Consider the following 20,280-nt stretch of genomic DNA (forward strand, 5'->3'; position numbering starts at 1 on the left):
CCTTCACTAGCAGAGAAGGGAAAGGCAACAAAACATTGTGTGAGCTGGAGCAGGTTCAAGCAACAAACCCCCTGTTCATTCTGTCAAGCTGTGTCTCAGTTTCAAAGGATAGATCATCATATAGTAATAATATTTATTGTAAATGCAAATTGCTAACAGCAGAAGACTACATGTCAATGTAAAAATACAAAAGCTTTTAGGAAGTGCAAAACGATCTAGTTACACATATACACAGTACAACATTTATTGCACAGGGATGCAGAAAACGATTCCTAGGTAACACTATATGTGGCAAATGGGAATGGCTTACCCGCTGCAACCAATCACTTTATTGTAGAGATAGGAAGGGAGACCCTTCAGCTGGATGTTATTATCCACATACACGTATTGCAGCTCTCGAGATCTTCCCAAATCTAAATGCAAAAAAAAAAAAAGTGTATCTTTAATAATATAAAAGCTTTGATTTGTCAGCATACTTTCCTTTTTAATCTGGTCTACCTAAGTTAGAGTTTTGTGTTGCTAGTGGGTGATATTCTGCCATCAGAAGCGATTTTTCCTCCTCATTCCTGTGTGTCTGACCACCTTGTGCCCTCACACCCCCCAGCTCCCCCCCCCCCCAGCACTGACATCCCTTCCTCCTCATGCCCACCCTTTCTCACTGACTGATATTCTACCTATTGACAGTCATCCCTCCACGGGACCCAATGATATTCTTGTATGGCCGTTTTAACCCCCAACACGCACTTCTCCCCACTGTCATATTTCCGTACTCCTCTCCTGCGCACACTGCCCACTGTCATACTTCCGCACTCCTCTCCTGAACATACTGCCCACTGTCATACTTCCGCACTCCTCTCCTGAACATACTGCCCACTGTCATACTTCCATACTCCTCTCCTGCACATACTGCCCACTGTCATACTTCGCACTCCTCTCCTGCACATACTGCCCACTGTCATACTTGTGCACTCCTGTCCTGAACATACTGCCCACTGTCATACTTCCATACTCCTCTCCTGCATACTGCCCACTGTCATACTTCCGCACTCCTCTCCTGCACATACTGCCCACTGTCATACTTTGCACTCCTCTCCTGAACATACTGCCCACTGTCATACTTCTGCACTCCTTTCCTGCACATGCTGCCCACTGTCATACTTCCGTACTCCTCTCCTGCACATACAGCAATGCTGGCAGCACTCATACGTCTATTTCCCAAACACAACCTCTGGATATGACGCTGCGCACATGCACTCAACTTCTTTGATGGACCATGGAGAGGCCTGTTCTGAGTGGAACCTGTCCTGTTATACCGCTGTATGGTCTTGGCCACCGTGCTGCAGCTCAGTTTCAGGGTCTTGCCAATCTTCTTATAGCCTAGGCCAGTGATGGCGAACCTTGGCACCCCAGAAGTTTTGTAACTATATTTCCCATGATGCTCAAATACACTGCAGAGTGCACAAGCATCATGGGGAATGTAGTTCTAAAACATCTGGGGTGCCAAGGGTCGCCATCACTGGCCTATGCCATCTTTATGTAGAGCAACAATTATTTTTTCAGATCCTCAGATCTGCCATGTTGAATTTCCAGTGACCAGTATGAGAGAGTGAGAGCGATAAAATGGCTAATTGGGGCCAATTTGGACATTTTCACTTAGGGGCGTACTCACTTTTGTTTGCAGCGGTTTAGACATTAATGGCTGTGTGTTGAGTTATTTTGAGGGGACAGCAAATTTACACTGTTATACAAGCTGTACACTCACTACTTTACATTGTAGCCAAGTGTAATTTCTTCAGTGTTATCACATAAAAAGATAGAATAAAATATTGATAAAAATGTGAGGGGTGTACTTACTTTTGTGAGATACTGTATGTATTTCTCTCTCTGAACAAGCTGGCTGCATATGCAAAACAGAGCAGAATACTCACCCACTTGCACAGGTCGCTTCCTCGCTGGTTGAATGAACAAAGCAGCGCTCTCTCACCGACAAGTGACTTTCTGCAGCATTCCAGTCGCAGAGGGAGCAGCTCCTTACTCATCAGGCCAGCAACCTGTGCACAGGGGTATTTTTACAGCCTTTCCTGTAGTTGGAAAGTTGTCAACAGTGACATAGCCACAAGGGTGACATGAGTTCTAACTGCTACTCTACCAAGAATAGAGTTTGGGAAACCCGAGTTGGAGGTAGGCAGGTGTAAACAGACATATAAACAAGTCCGCTTACATCCGGTGCTCCATAGAGGAGAATAACCAATCGGTAACGCCTGAAAAACAGATAGGTGGACCCAATTGGACCCCCCGTGTTAAAGGGGCCTAAGGAGTTCAACGCCCTCCCCTTACAATTCATAGCAACCCTATCCTCCACACGATTTCCATCTCTAGTTATCATGCGATTATCTCCTTGCGTATCTCCTTCCCGCCGAGCGTATGTAGAAGTGCAGCCTTGGCATTCGGGGGTCATACCGGGATTATGATGGCAGCAGCTGCAGGCATCATCCCGGTACCGTTGTTTAGAGCGGCCGATTGGCTTTACAGCGATTGGCTGTTATCCCAGAGGAGTGGGAGGGGACATCCCCCCCTCCCGCCGCTCTGACCGGGCCTCCCGTCCCACTGTGAGACCCGGTTGACGATCCGGCTCTTCCGGCGCCTAGTGTCAGACTGGAACGAAGCTGGAAATGGCTTTGTTCCAGTCTCCCGATTGTAAACACGGAAGCGACGCCACAACGTCACTTCCTGTTTTACCAATGGCGCCGGTTTCAAAAAAATATACAGTATTCAGAATCTCTGAAAACAGCGATCTGAATACTTTGAAGTGCAAAAGGAGGGATTGGGGGTCTTTTAGACCCCGATCCCTCCATAAAGAGTACCTGTCACCAGCTATTACTTGCACGAGGGACGTTTACATTCCTTGTGACAGCAATAAAGGTGATCAAAAATGTTTTTTTTTTTTTTTTTAAAACACAATTTAATAATATAAAAATAAATAAGAAAAAAAGAAATAAAAATGTTTTAAAGCGCCCCCGTGAGCTTGCGCAGCAAAAAAAAAATGCATACGGGAGTCACGCCCGCATTTGTAAATGATTTTCAAATCACACATGTGAGGTATCGCCGCGATCGGCAGAGCAAGAGAAATGATTCTAGCACTAGACCTTCTCTGTGACTCTAACCTGGTAACCATAAAAAAAATTTAAAGCGTCGCCTATACTTCTTTTAAAGTGGTTGTAAAGCTAAGATAATAAAGATAATAAATACTCGCCTCAGCCTGGTCTCAGTCCAGCGGGTTGAATGGAAAATAACTGACAGATCGCCTTACCAACACAAGCGGTGTTGGTGCTGTGATCTATTTTGACAGCGGGACAAAAATATCACACCCCTTTCATGACTAAGCCTATTTTTTAGCAGAGAACCTAGAGAATAAAATGGCGATTGTTGCAATATTTTATGTCACACCGTATTTGTGCGGCGGTGTTTTAAACGCAACTTTTTGGGAAAAGAGACACTTTTTCATGAATTTCTAAAAAACAAAACAGTAAAGTTAGCCCAATTTTTGTATAATGTGAAAGATGATGTTACGCTGAGTAAATAGATACCAAACATGTCACTCTTTATAATTGCATACACTCGTGAAATGGCGATGGGATTTTTTTTTTTAATCAGAATCATACTTACCTAGGTGGATGCAGCACCGGTCCGATACTGCATCTGTCCCCCACCGGCTCTAACACTGAGAACCGAGCGATCTAACAACGCCAACCGCTTGGTTCTCAGAGCTCTGCAAGCAGAGAGCTGGTGACTGTCAGTCAGTGGCTCTCTGCTCTGCCCCCTCCTCACTTACTGAGGTGATGGGCTGTGGAGGGGGTGAGAGCGGTCAGCTCAGGCTCTCAGCGGATGACTGGTCCATCACCGCTCACTGTGCTGAGACGGACCTCTCAGAGTCCCCTCTCCTCTATGGGGAGATCAGGACAGGCTGTCCGTTTTCATCCAATCCCATCTGATCTGCCAGACGGATGAAAATAGGGAATAAGAAAAAGTTGCGCTGAAAATCCCTAAATAACAATAGGTCCAAACTGTACTGAACAGTCCAAGTGACAAAATTAGAATGCAAAACTGTGATGTTTGATTCAAGTGTTTGCATGTAGATAATCCAAGAATATCCACCAACATTGAGATATGGATCTACTCTTACCACAATAGGTGGACCCTCTATTATGGAAGGTCAAAAGTGCAATGGGAATTATCAGCTGTAGCGTGTCCCGGGACCCTGTAGTGCAGATGATGTCCGTCTTTCCGTCCGCACTCAGTGTGACTCGTCCAGGCACCCAGCAATACCCAAAATTAAGCAGAAGGCTCCAAATAGTGTAAAAACCCTTAGGGTATTTATTGGAGGAACAAAAGCATCCAACCAAAGGGTGGTAGATGGTACAATAAAAAAATCCATAAAAAACGGCAGCATATAGATAAAAAGACTTGCGGTAACTACTCTGTGTATCCTCGCACCTATTGTGGTAAGGGTACATCCATATCTCAATGTTGGTGTTGTCACATGGTGGAGAATATTCTTGGATTATCTACATACATACATCTATATACAAGCACTTGAATCAAACATCACATTGTTTTGCATTCTAATTTTGTCACTTGGACCGTTCAGTATAGTGTGGACTTTTTGTTATTAAGATCCCTTTAACACTGGAGCGCTTTGCAGGCGCTACAGCGCTAAAAATAGCACCTGAAAAAGCCGCTCCTCACACGGGTGCGCTGGCAGGACGGTAAAAAAAGTCCTGCTAGCAGCATCTTTGGAGCGGGGAAGGAGCGGTGTGTGAATGGAGCAGCGAGGCTATATCGCGGCGCTTTGCAGTGGTTTTAACCCTTTCTCGGCCGCTAGCAGGGGGGAAAAACTGCTCCGCTAGCGGCCGAATACCGCCGATAAAACGGTGCTAAAAATATTGCAGTTTTCCTGCTGGCGCCCGCACCGCCCCAGTGTGTAAGGGGCCTTAGGGATTTGAGACACAACTTTTTCTTGTTCCTTCTTGTTCCTTAGACCCTTTTCACACTGATGCGCTTTCATGCTAAAAAAAAAAAAGCCCCTGAAAAGCTCACGAAAACCTATTTTCATTAAAATCAATGAATGCTTTCACACTGGGGCAGTGCGCTGGCAGGGGGGTGAAAAAATGCCCCTCTCCATTGAAATGAATCGAAAGTGCTTCAAAAGTGCCTGAAAAGCTCTTCAAAAGTGCTCAGTGTTTTACAAGTGCCTCAGAGTTAAGGGGCCTTATTGTTTATTGTGTCATATCTCACATGGTATTGGTGCTGCCTCTGACAGTTTTTCACACAAGCGCAGTATTGTTTTGTTGTTTTTTCCAGATGGAAAATAGGGCCTCCATCCGTCTGGATTTGGCGGACAAGATCGGATTGTATAGCAGTGGACATGTCACCGCTGACATCCGCTGCCCCATAGGGGTGAATGGAGCGCCCAATCAGGTCTGCCTGAAAAACTGACAGGCGGACCTGATCGGAAAGCCCATGTGAAAAAAAAAATGTAGGTAAAAAATGTAGCGCTAACCTATATAATAATAATATATGTCCCCTGTTGAAGACCCATTGGTTGAAACGCGTAGGGCTAGGCTTATCGCTCTCCACATTGCCCTGTACTTTTAGCTCATGATTACATTTTTTTGGGATGGTTTTTAGAAATAAATTGCCATTTTTGAACTACATTATGTGGAAGCTTTTTCTTTCCCCGCATATTATCCCGATACGGGTGGCTCTGGTGTCCTGTTGATCTTACCATCCAGATCCAGTCCTGAGGTCCCTGTGATTGGAGGTCCTTTTGGAGGTTTTCCATCCTTCCCCTGGATTATATCTTGGAGGTCCTGGACCCTTTGGAGTTCCATACAGCAGCCATTTGTGGCATCATGCCTGTATGACTCCTTTTTGCTGACATTGGAGTCCACCCGTTCCGGTAAGGGCACAGGCACTTCACTTCATTGTTGATAATGTATTACCTTTGATGTCTTCCACAACGGACAGTGTTCAGCATCAATTTTTTTTTTTTTTTTCTGACTTTTTATTATCTTGTGTTGGATGCCCAGACTTCGGTTTTCACCATAGTACATGTTGGACTACACTTTATAATTTTTTCCACTGGTTTGACATTTTTTCAGCGGTTTGAGTTTTTGGGTTGTTCCACCCTATCATATATCACCTTTTCTAAATGGACATTTCACATGTTATTTATACATTTGTATTTTTGATTAATTAGTATCATCCTTTATCACCTCACTTATATTAACATATCTGTTTTTATAGGTTAGCGCTACATTTTTTACCTAGATTTATCCACGTTTGTCACAATGTGTATGTAGCTGCTTGTTTTTTCAGTTATTTTGGGTTAGAGCAGTAATGTCCATTTTCTAGGAGGCAAGTGTCAGGGCTGGCTTAGCCCTTCCTCCTCTGTGCTGGCCGCTCAGCTGTCGGCTAATTGCCAGCTCTCTTCTCTTTCCACAGTTACCAGCTGTTCCCGATGATGCTCGTCTTACCTGCCTATTTAAAGCCTTCCAGCTCACTTTTTCCTTTGCCTTCGCGTTGGTCACATCACAAGGAACCATCTCCTGCTGTTTGTTTCAAGACTGGCTTGCTGACATCCCTCCTGGCTTCTTATCCTGCTTGCGGTTGCTCTCCTTGGATCCCTGACTTCTGGCCTGGCTGATTACCCAATCTGGTTAATTAACTTTGGACTGGCTGACTACCCGATCTGGCTACTGGACTCTGGCTATGCTTGACTACGCTTTTTTCTATTTACCTTTTTATTTTTAGTAATAAACAAGTGTGATTTGATTGTACTTCTGTCTCAGTCTGTTTCATGGTTCCTGACAGCAAGTACAAACAAGGCCTTGCAGTACAGGGAGCATTGTACCTTTCCCAGGAGTTCAGGCTTCAGTAGTAAAAAGACGTAACCTGTAGCTGTTTTTCAACATAAATTACAGAAGGAAGATGTACACTCCATGCATACAGTAAAATGTTTACAGATGAAACAGGATAAAGTATTTGTTTTTCCTTGAAAGTAGTAAGACATTAATAGAGGTTGAGACCTATCCTAATTATTCTGATCAAAGGTAAAAGAAAACGGTCACCAGTGCACCGGAATCAGCAAATCCCAGCCATGCATAAACATTAATGTCTTTCTGGGTATCTACCAACTTTAGGCTGAAGGGCAAAGTGTTCTCATCTTTTAGCACAGAATCTCTTACTATGATGTTCTAGCAAGTTTGATAGAACAATGTCTTTAACTGGTGTGTGTACATTTCTTATGCTCACCCTCTACGGAGAGGCTTTTTTTTTTTTCATCTCTTGTAATGTGCTGTCGCTCCGCCAGCCTCTTGGCTGTAACTCAACACATTATTTTTTATCGCCGCAGCTCAGATGTTGGCAGCTGCTGCTCTATTGTCTGGAGAGCAATGCTTGTGATTTACATTGAGCTGCAGACTGGACAAGTGCTGATGGCCAGACTCACGCAAAGTCCAAATATGGCAACTTCTGCTAACTGTGCAGAAGGGACAAAAAAACTAAAATGATGTTTGCGTAGAGGCAGCACCTTGCCAAAAGCACAGCGATGAGGTACAAAAGACATTGCAGGGAGGAGGCCAAGGTAGTGATAAAAATGACTCATACATTAACTCCTGGCCTTCAGGGGGTGCAGAGTCACATGCTGGGGCTTTCATCCAACTTTGAAGTAATAGTAATTCCCTTTTAACCCCTACATAGCAGAAAGCTTATTTTTCGGTTTTAAGATGACTCCCTTTGACTGTTTTAATGATTATATAATAACCATGTGCAGTTATGTTATTAACCACTTCGGCTCCCCACTTTACTGCCGGTTTCCCTTACAAGGAATGGTGGTGGCAGTACCAAAGAGGCCAACTGAAAAATTGGCTGGGGTGCCGACATCGCGAGATCCCTGGACAAGTGTCCTAATACTAAAAGTCAGCAGCTGCAGTATTATTTTTTTGGTGGGGGGACTGGAGCTCCGTTTTAAACCCCTTCGTGACCAGGCCATTTTTTGTTATATGGCACTGTTACGTTAACCACTTGTCGACTGCCTACCGCACTTGTACTGCAGCAGGTCGGCTCTATTGCGCGAAACAACGTACCTGTATGGCATTTCGTGCAAAATAGACACTGGGGGGGGGGGGGGGCGCGCACGAGATTGCGTGCTGATTGGACACGGGGGATGCCACCTGCGATTGTTCCCCAGTGAGGCAGAACTGTGAGCTTCCTATGTAAGCAAGGCAGATCACTGTATAGGCAGGGGAGAAGACAGAGTTCAGTGTTTCTGCTGAGCAGGAACACCGATCTCTGTCTTCACCCAGTCAGAGAACCTCCCCCACACAGTTAGCAAGCACCAGCTAGGCACACAGTTAACCCTTTGAGCGCCCCTGATTTTAACTCCTTCCCAGCCAGTGTCATTAGTACAGTAACAGTGCATATTTTTAGCACTGATAAATGTATTGGTGTCACTGGTCCCCAAAAAAGTGTCAAAAGTGTCAGTTAGGTGTCCGATTTGTCTGCCGCAATGTCGCAGTCCCTCTAAAAATTGCTGATCGCCGCCATTACTAGTAAAAAAAAAAAAAAAATATCCCATAGCCTGTAGACACGATAGCTTTTGCACAAACCAATCAATACACGCTTATTGTGATTTTTTTTATCAAAATTATGTAGCAGAATACATATTAGCTTAAATTGATGAAGTAATTAGATTTTTTTAAAATTTTTATTGGATATGTTAGTTTTATAGCAGAAAGTAGAAATATTGTTTTTTTGTTCAAAATTGTTGGTCTCGTTTTGTTCATAGCGCAAAAGATAAAAACCGTAGAGGTGATCGAATACCACCAAAAGAAATCTCTATTTGTGGTGGTGGGGGACATTTTTTATTTGGGTACAGCGTCGCACGACCACGTAATTGTCAATTAAATAACGCAGTACCGGATCCCAAAAAAAGGCCTGGTCATTAAGGGGCTAAAACCTTTCTGGGTTAACTGACAATTGCGCAGTCATGCAACGCTTTACCCAAATAAAATTGATGTCCTTTTTTCCCCCAAATAGAGCTTCTGCATGTTTTCTGTTTTGCGCTAAAAACAAAAAACAACTGACAATTTTGAAAAAAAATAACAATATTTTTTACTTTCTGCTATAAAACATATCCAATAAAAATGATTAAAAAAATAAATAAAAAATGTCTTCATCATTTTACCCCAATATGTATTCTGCTACATATTTTCGGTAAAAAATCCCAATACGCATATATTGATTGGTATATGCTGACGTTATAGCGTCTACAAACTATGGTATATATATTGGAATTTAATTTTTTTTTCATACTAGTAATGGTGGCGATCAGAGACTTATAGTGGGACTGCAATATTGCAGCGGACAATTGGACACAAGCTGACACTTTGTGGTAACCAGTGACACTAATACAGTGATCAGAGCGAAATACAGGTACGTTGCTTTGTGCAGCTGAGCCAGTATATGTGCAGTGGGCGGTCCGCAAGCAGTTAAAGTAGTGCAATGCTGAATAGCAAAAAATGGCCTGGTCATAAAGAGGGTAAAATCTTCCAGAGATCAAGTGGTTAAAAAGAAAGTATGCAAAAAAATTGCTGCTTAGTCTGAAAGAAAGACTCAAGGGGTGGCAAAGAGAAATTGAATTTTTGAGGTATAAACATCCTAGTCATTACTAGGGATAGGCGAACGGTTCGGCCCGAGCATAAGTTCGGGCCGAACTTTGGTTGTTTGGATGAACACCGAACACTGTTAAAGTCTATGGGACACTAACATGAGGAATCAAAAGTGCTAATTTTAAAGGCTTATATGCAAGTTATTGACATAAAAAGTGTTTGGGGATGACGTCATTCTTCAGGGACTGGAAGCGGCCAACGTGAGCGCAGCATGGCGGACCCGTGTGTGACTCTGGCGCAGAAACTGCCTGGGAATGAGAAGAAGACCCGAGACTGGGTCCTACGGAGACTGCGGGCCTACCTGAGGGAGAGGAGCCGGGAGGGGGAGTTCTCAGGCGATGAGTTATGTAAGATCTGGAAGGGTCTCTTCTACTGTTTGTGGATGCAGGACAAGCCTCTGCTGCAGGAAGAACTGGCAAAGAACATGTCACAGCTCGTTCACATGCTTCACACCAGAGAATCATAAAATCTCTTCCTCCGAGCGTTCTGGCAGACTCTGAATCGGGAATGGGATGGGATTGATCGCCTCCACCTGGATAAGTTCTACACGCTGGTCCGATTAGTCCTGAACCAGTCCGCACAACTGGTCCAACAGGCCGACTGGGAGGAGAGCATGGTGGAGGAGTTTCTCTTGATTCTGGTGGAGGAAGTTCTGAAGACGGAGGCGTCACGGGGAGTTCAGCACCATCCCATAGACATCTATTTGGAGAAGACTGGCTCTACGGAGCTGACGGCTGATGTAAACTTGAAACTCATCAAACCGTTTTGCCAGATTGCCGCTAAGACTATGGATGCAATCCTCCAGCAGTCGGTGGTGAATGGGATATTTCAGATCATTCTGGATCAGGCCCTTTTTGCTATTGAAGAGCTCATCAAAGAAGTGGGACATGACCCGACCGATGAGGAGACGGCTGGTGATGGTGGCTCCAGGTCAGGGGGACTTCCAGCCCAGGATGAGGAAGACATCGGCCCTGTGCTGCAGTTTGACTATCAGGCTGTATCGGATAGACTCTTCGGCCTTGCAAGTCAGCAAACCCTCCCATCCCGCAACTGCAAGTGTCTCTACCGGCTGGTGAAAAGGTTCAAAGATCTAGCAGAAGGTGTATTCCCACATGATGACTTCCCGGAGGAGGTCTCCACGGAGGAGGATGATGATGAATTCAGTAGCTGGAGATTCCGCAAAAGGCAGAAAAAAATTCAAAACCGGCTGATGCTGGAGAAGCACCGCTTCATCCCCGAGCCGGAGAAGAGGAAACGTCGGCAGGGGGGTTCAGCACCCGGAGATCCGCCGGAGGAGCCGGGAAAGGCAGAGGGACCACCAGCTATGAGGAAATGTAAGAAGAAGAAGAAAGTTTCCTGCACTGCGAGGGAGGCGGACCACTCACGGCTCAATGGGAGACTGAGAAGACCGAGGACACCGATAGCAAAGAGCGCCCCACCAAGGCAGCTCGGTCACATGACGCCGTGCACATCGATGACACGCTATCCGCTAAGGCCCATGTGAAGAAGAGGAGAAGCCGCCTGCTACGGCTCAGCCTCAGTGTTCTGCCTCTCCGGGAGGTGTCACTGATGAGGCGGAGGTGGGCCCTCATGAGGAGTCGGATAATCAGTAATAAATCAGAGATGTCTTCAGTTACTACTCCAGCAGCTCCAGCAACTCCACCAGCAAAAGTCTCCTCAACTGCGAAGGTCACCTCCACGGCCCAGGACTTTGTTGCTTTCCGCAAGTCGGAGGCCCCAAAATCTCTATATGTGAAAAGCTCAAAAACTGAAGGAAGATCCGCAAAGACCAAAATTGCAACTCAGTCACCTTCAGTCTGAACAAGAACATGACTGCAGAGTTTAAGCGGACGGATCGCAGTCTTCTGGTCAGTCCAACTGGTTCATCCTGAGTTCCCTTCAATCCAGACCAGCGACCGCAGCATGGTGTCCTGAAAACACCCAGTCCGGTGGCCCCCAGAGTGCAGGCCTCAGATTTCTTCTAGAAGCCGCTGGGACTCTTCATGGACACTATGTGGAGGAACAATGAATTCTGCACTCGCTAAACTGTTCCTACAACGTCGGATATGTGAAAGTGGGCAAGAAATTCTCCATCGGTACCGAAGACCGCCTTCAGAGCTCCATAGTGACTATTCGCCATCTGTCATTGTTCAAGCCTCCACCATGGTTACACAATGGCAGAACATGTCCCAACACCATGAAGAATGGGTGAAAGTGAGATCCAGAATGTGGTTTTGATGGGGCACACAGACGTTCTCCACTCTTCTCAGGATAGATGTGGTGTCTCCATGTTTTGAGGTACATCCGCCTCTTCCACGACCCCACCTGTAGGGCGAGTACATCTGCCTGTGATGTGGAGAAGTGCAGTCCTGGGCTAAGAGAGCGACAAGAGATACTTGTATATAAATCGTTCTGGAGGAAAATGCAATTGTTTGGCTCTGTATATGTTGTTGTGTAGACATAAAAGACAACCAACTCCTTAGTTCTCCACCGAAAAAAAAAAAAGTGTTTGGGGACCCGGGTCCTGCCCCAGGGGACATATATCAATGCATGCTTTGCGTTACAGAGGAGGTCTCGACAATATAGATAAGACTTATTGAAAAAAATGGCAGGGAGTTCCTGCCCCCAGTCCATTACCAGGCCCTTTGGGTCTGGTATGAATATTAAGGGGAACCATGAACCAAAAAAAAAAAAATTGTGTGGGTGTCACCCTGCGCCAAATAAAAAAAAATGGCATAGGGCAGGGGTGGCCAACCAGTGGCCCGGAGCCCTCTGATGTGGCCCGCGACCTCCTGCTCTGGAATGGCAGGTTAGCAAGCCCAGATCGCAGGTTGCCGACCCGTCATACCACAGCATCAGTGTTGTAAATGAAGCTGGTGGTAGAGGAAGAAAGTGGCTGCAGAGTCCCATAAGCCGAGTCTATGGCAAAGTTCGGTTAACCTGCAGGATAGACACAGGTGCGCTACGCTGCACCCGTGGTGTGGGTAAACAGCAGCACAGTAGGAAAGTCTTAAACATGATCGACCCTACCCAATCGGACCCTCAATTCACTTCCTCAGAGCGGCAGATGTAAACAGACTTTTGTCCGTCTACTCCTCCCTGCCTCCGATCCTCTAAAAAATCATCACTGAGGCCCGTGACTGGTTACCAAGTTGCTTAAGTGGCCCTCGCTCTTAAAAAGTTTGGGCACCCCTGGCATAGGGGTTCCCCCAAAATCCATACCAAACCCTTATTGGAGCACGCAACCTGGCAGGCCGCAGGAAAGTTGATTCAACATGTAGTGATCGGTGAGCGGCAAGCCCGCCAAACGGTACACATGCATGTCAAAAGGGAAGTGCCGCAAACGCCCGAAACCGCGTGCAATGCGTCATTGCAAATGGGGTTAAAACAGGCAATGAGGAGGCGTCGCATTGCGTCCCCACCACCTGTCAGTAACCTCTGGAGCGCAATCCGACTGCGGATTGGGCTTTAGATGCAAGGGAGATTTAGATGCACATCTAAATCTACTCTAAAGCCGCGTACACACGGGCGGACTGTCTGGCCAACTTAGTCCGTCGAAACACATTTCAGCGGACAGTCCGCTCGTGTGTGGGCTTCAGCTGACTTTTTCAGCGTGCAGTCTGGCGGACTAAGTATTTCGGAATTTCCGTAATATTGTCCGTCGTACTTTGGTTTCAGCGGACAATCCGCTCGTAAGTAGGCTAGTTCGACGGACTAAGTATGGCGCATGCTCAGAAAGGATTTACACGGCGAAAGGTTGCATTGCTGTGTATTGGACTTCCTATTTCTAGTCCCGTCGTACGTGCTGTACACATCATCGCGCAAACTTTCGACGGACTGTTTTGCATCCGTGTGTGGTCAAGTCCTTTCGAAAGTAGGACGGACTGTCCGTCGGATTGTCTGACGGACTAAGTTGGCCATACAGTCCGCCCGTGTGTACGCGGCTTTAGTCCGGCCAAAGACGGATCAAATTTCAGGTGGTGCAGCAGGAACCGATCCTTCTATGGGCAGGCTGGTTGTACTGAAGCTGATCCATTGATCAGCTTCAGAACAACCGCCTATCAGATTTTTTTTCATGCGATCACTGCCGGTGGCTATAGCTTGCTGGCACTGCCGGTGGCTATAGCTTGCTGGCAGTGATCATTGTATTCTGATTGCTGGGAAACCTCTGTGGGATGGATTCCCCCATTAACACTGACCATGTTGATGGGGGGGGAGGGATTGAGCAATTTTCTTTTCTTCAACCCATGGTTGAAGGAAAGAAAAGTGTATAATGTAAGGCCCCTTTCACACGGGACGAATCAGTAATGATCCGCTTGCTCAGCGGGGATCGCTCCGTTGTCCCAGATCGCAGGTTGCCGACCCGTCATACCACAGCATCAGTGTTGTAAATGAAGCTGGTGGTAGAGGAAGAAAGTGGCTGCAGAGTCCCATAAGCCGAGTCTATGGCAAAGTTCGGTTAACCTGCAGGATAGACACAGGTGCGCTACGCTGCACCCGTGGTGTGGGTAAACAGCAGCACAGTAGGAAAGTCTTAAACATGATCGACCCTACCCAATCGGACCCTCAATTCACTTCCTCAGAGCGGCAGATGTAAACAGACTTTTGTCCGTCTACTCCTCCCTGCCTCCGATCCTCTAAAAAATCATCACTGAGGCCCGTGACTGGTTACCAAGTTGCTTAAGTGGCCCTCGCTCTTAAAAAGTTTGGGCACCCCTGGCATAGGGGTTCCCCCAAAATCCATACCAAACCCTTATTGGAGCACGCAACCTGGCAGGCGGCAGGAAAGTTGATTCAACATGTAGTGATCGGTGAGCGGCAAGCCCGCCAAACGGTACACATGCATGTCAAAAGGGAAGTGCCGCAAACGCCCGAAACCGCGTGCAATGCGTCATTGCAAATGGGGTTAAAACAGGCAATGAGGAGGCGTCGCATTGCGTCCCCACCACCTGTCAGTAACCTCTGGAGCGCAATCCGACTGCGGATTGGGCTTTAGATGCAAGGGAGATTTAGATGCACATCTAAATCTACTCTAAAGCCGCGTACACACGGGCGGACTGTCTGGCCAACTTAGTCCGTCGAAACACATTTCAGCGGACAGTCCGCTCGTGTGTGGGCTTCAGCGGACTTTTTCAGCGTGCAGTCTGGCGGACTAAGTATTTCGGAATTTCCGTAATATTGTCCGTCGTACTTTGGTTTCAGCGGACAATCCGCTCGTAAGTAGGCTAGTTCGACGGACTAAGTATGGCGCATGCTCAGAAAGGATTTACACGGCGAAAGGTTGCATTGCTGTGTATTGGACTTCCTATTTCTAGTCCCGTCGTACGTGCTGTACACATCATCGCGCAAACTTTCGACGGACTGTTTTGCATCCGTGTGTGGTCAAGTCCTTTCGAAAGTAGGACGGACTGTCCGTCGGATTGTCTGACGGACTAAGTTGGCCATACAGTCCGCCCGTGTGTACGCGGCTTTAGTCCGGCCAAAGACGGATCAAATTTCAGGTGGTGCAGCAGGAACCGATCCTTCTATGGGCAAGCTGGTTGTACTGAAGCTGATCCATTGATCAGCTTCAGAACAACCGCCTATCAGGTTTTTTTTCATGCGATCACTGCCGGTGGCTATAGCTTGCTGGCACTGCCGGTGGCTATAGCTTGCTGGCAGTGATCATTGTATTCTGATTGCTGGGAAACCTCTGTGGGATGGATTCCCCCATTAACACTGACCATGTTGATGGGGGGGGGGGGGATTGAGCAATTTTCTTTTCTTCAACCCATGGTTGAAGGAAAGAAAAGTGTATAATGTAAGGCCCCTTTCACACGGGACGAATCAGTAATGATCCGCTTGCTCAGCGGGGATCGCTCCGTTGTCCCCGCTGAGCCGGCGGATAACAGGGCGGTCTCGGCACACTGTGCAGGGACTGCCCTGTCAGCTGTCCATTCTCCTCTATGGGGGATCGGATGAGCATGGACCGTCTGTTCGTGTTCATCCGATCCGCTCTGCATACGGATAGAAAAATAGGATTTTCCTCCATCTGCAGAATCGGACAATTGTGGAGGCGGACGATAGCGGGTGTCTGCGGATGTTTATCAGCAGACACCCGCTATCCCATAGGAATGCATGTATGTCTGTATTTCATCCGCAAACGGATGGATGGAATACGGACATACTGTCCGCATGTGTGAAAGGGGCCTAAGGCTTGCTGCATTCACACCTGAGCAATCTGCAGCGACAGCTGTTGCAGCTCGTTTTCTTTAGCTTTTTAAAAAAAAATTTAGTGAAGCATTTTTGGAGCGACACCATTCATTTGAATGGGCCTCCCTCCATTCCAAAGAAGCTCCAGTACTAAATCTTAGAACAGAGCCAGGAGCGTTTGCGTTTTTTGTCCCGATTTTGTAGTGCGTTTTGGCGCTCGACAATCTCACGGCGTTTGGGATGCCATCATCAAATAATGGCATCTCAAACGCTTTCTGCCACGATTCTGGAATCGCAGGCAGAATCGCGGCGATTCCACCCGCAATCTGGACCGCTCAGGTGTGAATGGAACCTATGTGATCTGCTGGCTGAGTTTCTATCACAAATGAAGCAGGGCGTACTTTATATATACAGGAATATCTGTTTCTGACAACTTTTACATGCATACACAGTTAAAGTGTAACTAAACCCACAACAGAAAAAATTCATCTGTATATGCAGCATAGCATGCTCACTATGAAAGTTAAGGGGTTAATCCTCCGCATTGTGTAAAAAGGCTGTTTTAACCTGTATGCACAGATCCTCCCCCTCCTGCACGGTCTATCTGGGGAAGGCCAGCTAACACCGGCAGGATAGCCGACCTGCACATGCTCAGTTGTGTCTTTTATGCTGTAGAGAACAGTTACTTGTTCTCAGAGATAGCCAGGCCACATGATATTGGTATCACACATGTGGGCGTGTATACAGGCTGAAGTGGAAATCTCCTCCTACCTGAACTCTCAGCACTGGAGAAACTCTGCAGTTTATTATGTGACCGTGGCATACAGATCATCCAAAAGGGTATATAGTGGCAATATTTTAATGTAAAAAGAATATTTATAAGCTGTGGGCTTGGGGGGAGGCAGATTAACTATTTTATATTACTGGGTTTAGTAACACTTTAATACTGACACATAAAGCAAATCAACAGCAAGTCCTTTCTATACTCACCCAAAGGCAGGGATGCCAGTCGGTTGCCAGCCATGGAAAGCTCATTAAGGCTGGCTAGCTGGCACAGGTGGCGTGGAATGCTGCACAGGAAGTTCCTATCTACGGTCAGGTACTGCAGTGACTGGCACAAGTGCAACTTCTCCGGTAAAGTGACAAGGTGATTTGTGGAGAGGTCTAAAGTCTGAAGTTCTTTCAGCTTTCCAATTTCTGCAAGCATGAATAAAACAAATTAAGTGTCAAAATCACATACCTGAGCCAAACGTATCAATGAATCTCTCCAGAGTGCTTCAAATCAGCCCCACATAGGGAAAGATCCAATAATGCAAGACAGAGGGCATCTGCTTACAGAATATCCTAAAGCCCAAAAAAGCTTGATAATGTTTACTGAACAAGAGTAGAAATGCAGTATATAAATAAGGTGCCATTAGTAAGCGCATGCTGTCGAATTTGGAAATTTGAAAGCAATAAGCCATCTGTGGGAGTGTGACCGATGCTGAAGGAGCAATTGCACATTTTCTCTATGATTAAATGGAATTCACATCCCCAGCCAGACAGAGCAGAAGGGATCCTCTTCCGTTTGTTTTTAGGGGACATCTAGAAATGTTAATAGTGCCCAAGCAGTACCCTGAAAAATCAACATTTTGTCTTGTATTCTTGAAAATAACAAAGCACTCATAAATGGATATTTTCAGGGTGAGATCATATAAGGCACTGATGCGTCTCGACTGGTAGTCTCAGGAGGTTTAGAGTGAGATTTGGTGATGCCACTACTATTGTTTGCTGGAGAGAAAGATGTACATAACCAGTTCTGGACCGCCCACCAAACATACTGCGGCAGGGCAGCCCAGGTGCGAAAAACAGCGTACCTGTATGTTGTCCGCGCTCCCTGGTCTGGGGTGTTTCCTCAGTGGCTCACCTGGTTATCATTATCTGCTTGTCAGCCCCGCCCCTTCTAGCAATTTAAACTGCCTTGTTCATTCCTTTCCTGCCTTCGCCTGGTCAACATATCTGGAGTTTCTCTGCTGTGTTCCTGTGAAAGACTTTGCCCCGGCTGACATCCCTTCTGGTTCCTGATCCTGTTCTTCTGCCTCTGACTACGCTGATCTCTGGTTTCCTGATCATTGGCTCATCTGACTACCCATTTTGGTTTTGATCCCTGGCCTAGCAGGTGTCTCCCAGCAGCTTGCAAATCCCAGTAATCTATTTCCACTTGATACTGGATGCTGGGAGGGTATTTGGTTCCTCCTCTACACTTCCCTCACTGCCATGTTTTGCATTGCTGCCAAATACTGCTAGCAGTTTATACTGTTCCTGCTCTTGATTGTGCTCTTTGCCTTGTACGTACACCCTGAAGCCTTGTTCCTACTCCCCCGTGTTTATGAATCCATTCCTGATTCCCCCCTTCCTTGCATCTCCAGTTTTACCCTGTGATCTGTGTTCCTAATTTGGAATATACTGTATTATAATTGGGCTGTTAGGTATTATGTCATTTGGTTTATGATTAGGGGTAAGGAGGAGTCGGGGCTGATGCTTCTCCTCCGGGCTGAACAAGACGTGTGTCCTGAGCCCCTATTGGCCAGGGAGTCCTAAGACTCCCTGGCCAATTGGGTCTCAGGACTTGCTTCCTGACTGGCTGGGTGGAGAATCGGGAAGACAATAGGAAATATTAATTCGCTATTGTCACGCAGTGCTCTGCGCCCCGAACCCACCCTTTTTTTAAGCAAATTAGAGGCTCAGGCTGTAATCATGTGCTTAAAAAAAAAACTCCATTGAAATCCATGCGTCCGGAACTCTGCATGTAGATTAGGGGCTTGGCGCATGGATTAGGGGTACTGCCCCCTTTGCCCCTAATGGACAGGCTGCAACTGACATAGGCACACACCTAATGTTAAAATGTTCATATTCTTCCCTCTGCAGTTGAGGGTAAGTCACTAACGGTTGATGGGGAAAGGTTTACTGCTGGATGCAGCATTTGTGTGGAATGGTGATTTTCTTATCCAGGTGAATGTTGTGTATTCTGCTACAAGTAAGGTAACAAGGTATCTTTTTTTTTTTTAAATTGGAATTGATTTACTAAAACTGGAGATCGTAAAATCTGATGCAGCTGTACATGGTAACCAATCAGCTTCTAATTTCAGCTTATTCGATTAAGCTTTGACGAAAAACTTGGGAGCCGATTTGTTTCTATGCAAAGCTGCACCAGATTTTTCACTCTCCAGTTTTAGTAAATCAACCCCATTGCTACATAAAAAACAAAAAAACCGAAAGAATAAAAAGTTAAAAAAGTTTGTATTTCACCTGTACTTAGGCCTGTGTACACGCAGACAGAGGGCTTACCTGGCGGGAGAAACTTGAGCCGGTTCTGGGTCAGTCGTAAATGGCGCAGTGATTTAAGCCTCCCAATGTCAGGACAAAGGATTTCCAGAGCATTGTCACTCAAGTCCAAGGACTGCAGTTTTACCAGAGAACCAATGGCTGTGAGAAGAAGAAAACAAGCTTACAAGGGCAGCTTTGTATTCAAACATTTACAAAGAGAAGAAGCTTCAGGGAGAACCACATAAAGTGTATATAAAGCCCAAACTTTTTGCTTTCATTTTGGATAGACTTGGAAAATGGTTTAAGTCCCCTCTAAGTTTTTACTTCTATCTGTATCCTGTTAGAGGAGATTTCCCTTCACTTCTTGTCCCAGAGACACAACAGGAAGTGAGACAAAATCTCTCCAAAGAGGAATCCTCTCTTAAGCCTCGTACACACGATCGGATTGTTGGCCAACAAAACCGTGGACTTTTGTCCGAAGGGCGTTGGCCCAAACTTGTCTTGCATACAAACAGCAAGGAATTGTCAGCCAACAAACACGAACATAGTGACGTACTACGTGGTTTTTCAGATCTTTAGCACCACCTTTTGGGCTCCTTCTGCTAATTTTGTGTTAGTAAAGTTGGCGAGTGTTGATTTGTGCTTTTCATTTAGCGCTTTTCATTTCGTGCTTTTCAGTTCGTTTCTGAACGGATGTTCGTCAACCAGCCATGTCGTGGAATAGGAGGAGATAACGTTATTATTTATTATTGGCCTTGGAGTTATTGTTTTGATATTTTTTTGCTTGAATAATGATTTGATTTGGTATATTTTCTATATTTTCAATGCATAGAATGCACTTTTTGGTTAAGTTCTATTGGCAGATAGCATGTCTAAGTTTATTTGTTTTCTTTACCGTATATACTCGAGTATAGGCCGACCCGAATATAAGCCGAGGCCCCCAATTTACCCCCAAAAAAACTGGCAAACTTATTGACTCGTGTATAAGCCGAGGGTGAGACATGCCTGTCCATCCCTGTGTGTGTGTCCGTCCATCCCTGTGTGTCCGTCC

The 20,280-nt window shown here is 46.0% G+C and overlaps 1 protein-coding gene and 1 pseudogene across 2 annotated transcripts in view; one reads left to right on the plus strand and one right to left on the minus strand.

Annotated features, from left to right (window-relative positions):
* Nucleotides 1-20,280, minus strand: part of LOC143961510 (leucine-rich repeat-containing protein 28) — a 112,122-nt gene that overhangs the window by 19,944 nt on the left and 71,898 nt on the right. For both annotated transcript variants that reach the window (XM_077470805.1, XM_077470804.1), the window contains exons 5-7: nt 19,251-19,388; nt 16,914-17,120; nt 311-413 (exon numbers count right to left, since the gene is read on the minus strand). In XM_077470805.1, the coding sequence (XP_077326931.1) occupies nt 311-413; nt 16,914-17,120; nt 19,251-19,388 (448 nt within the window). The remainder of the gene's footprint in view (nt 1-310; nt 414-16,913; nt 17,121-19,250; nt 19,389-20,280) is intronic.
* Nucleotides 9,943-11,729, plus strand: LOC143964285 (ribosomal RNA processing protein 1 homolog A pseudogene; annotated as a pseudogene).

Source organism: Lithobates pipiens, unplaced genomic scaffold, assembly GCF_037356315.1.
Source record: "Lithobates pipiens isolate NorthernLeopardFrog02 unplaced genomic scaffold, aLitPip1_a1.2 Scaffold_8, whole genome shotgun sequence".
NCBI lineage: Eukaryota > Metazoa > Chordata > Amphibia > Anura > Ranidae > Lithobates > Lithobates pipiens.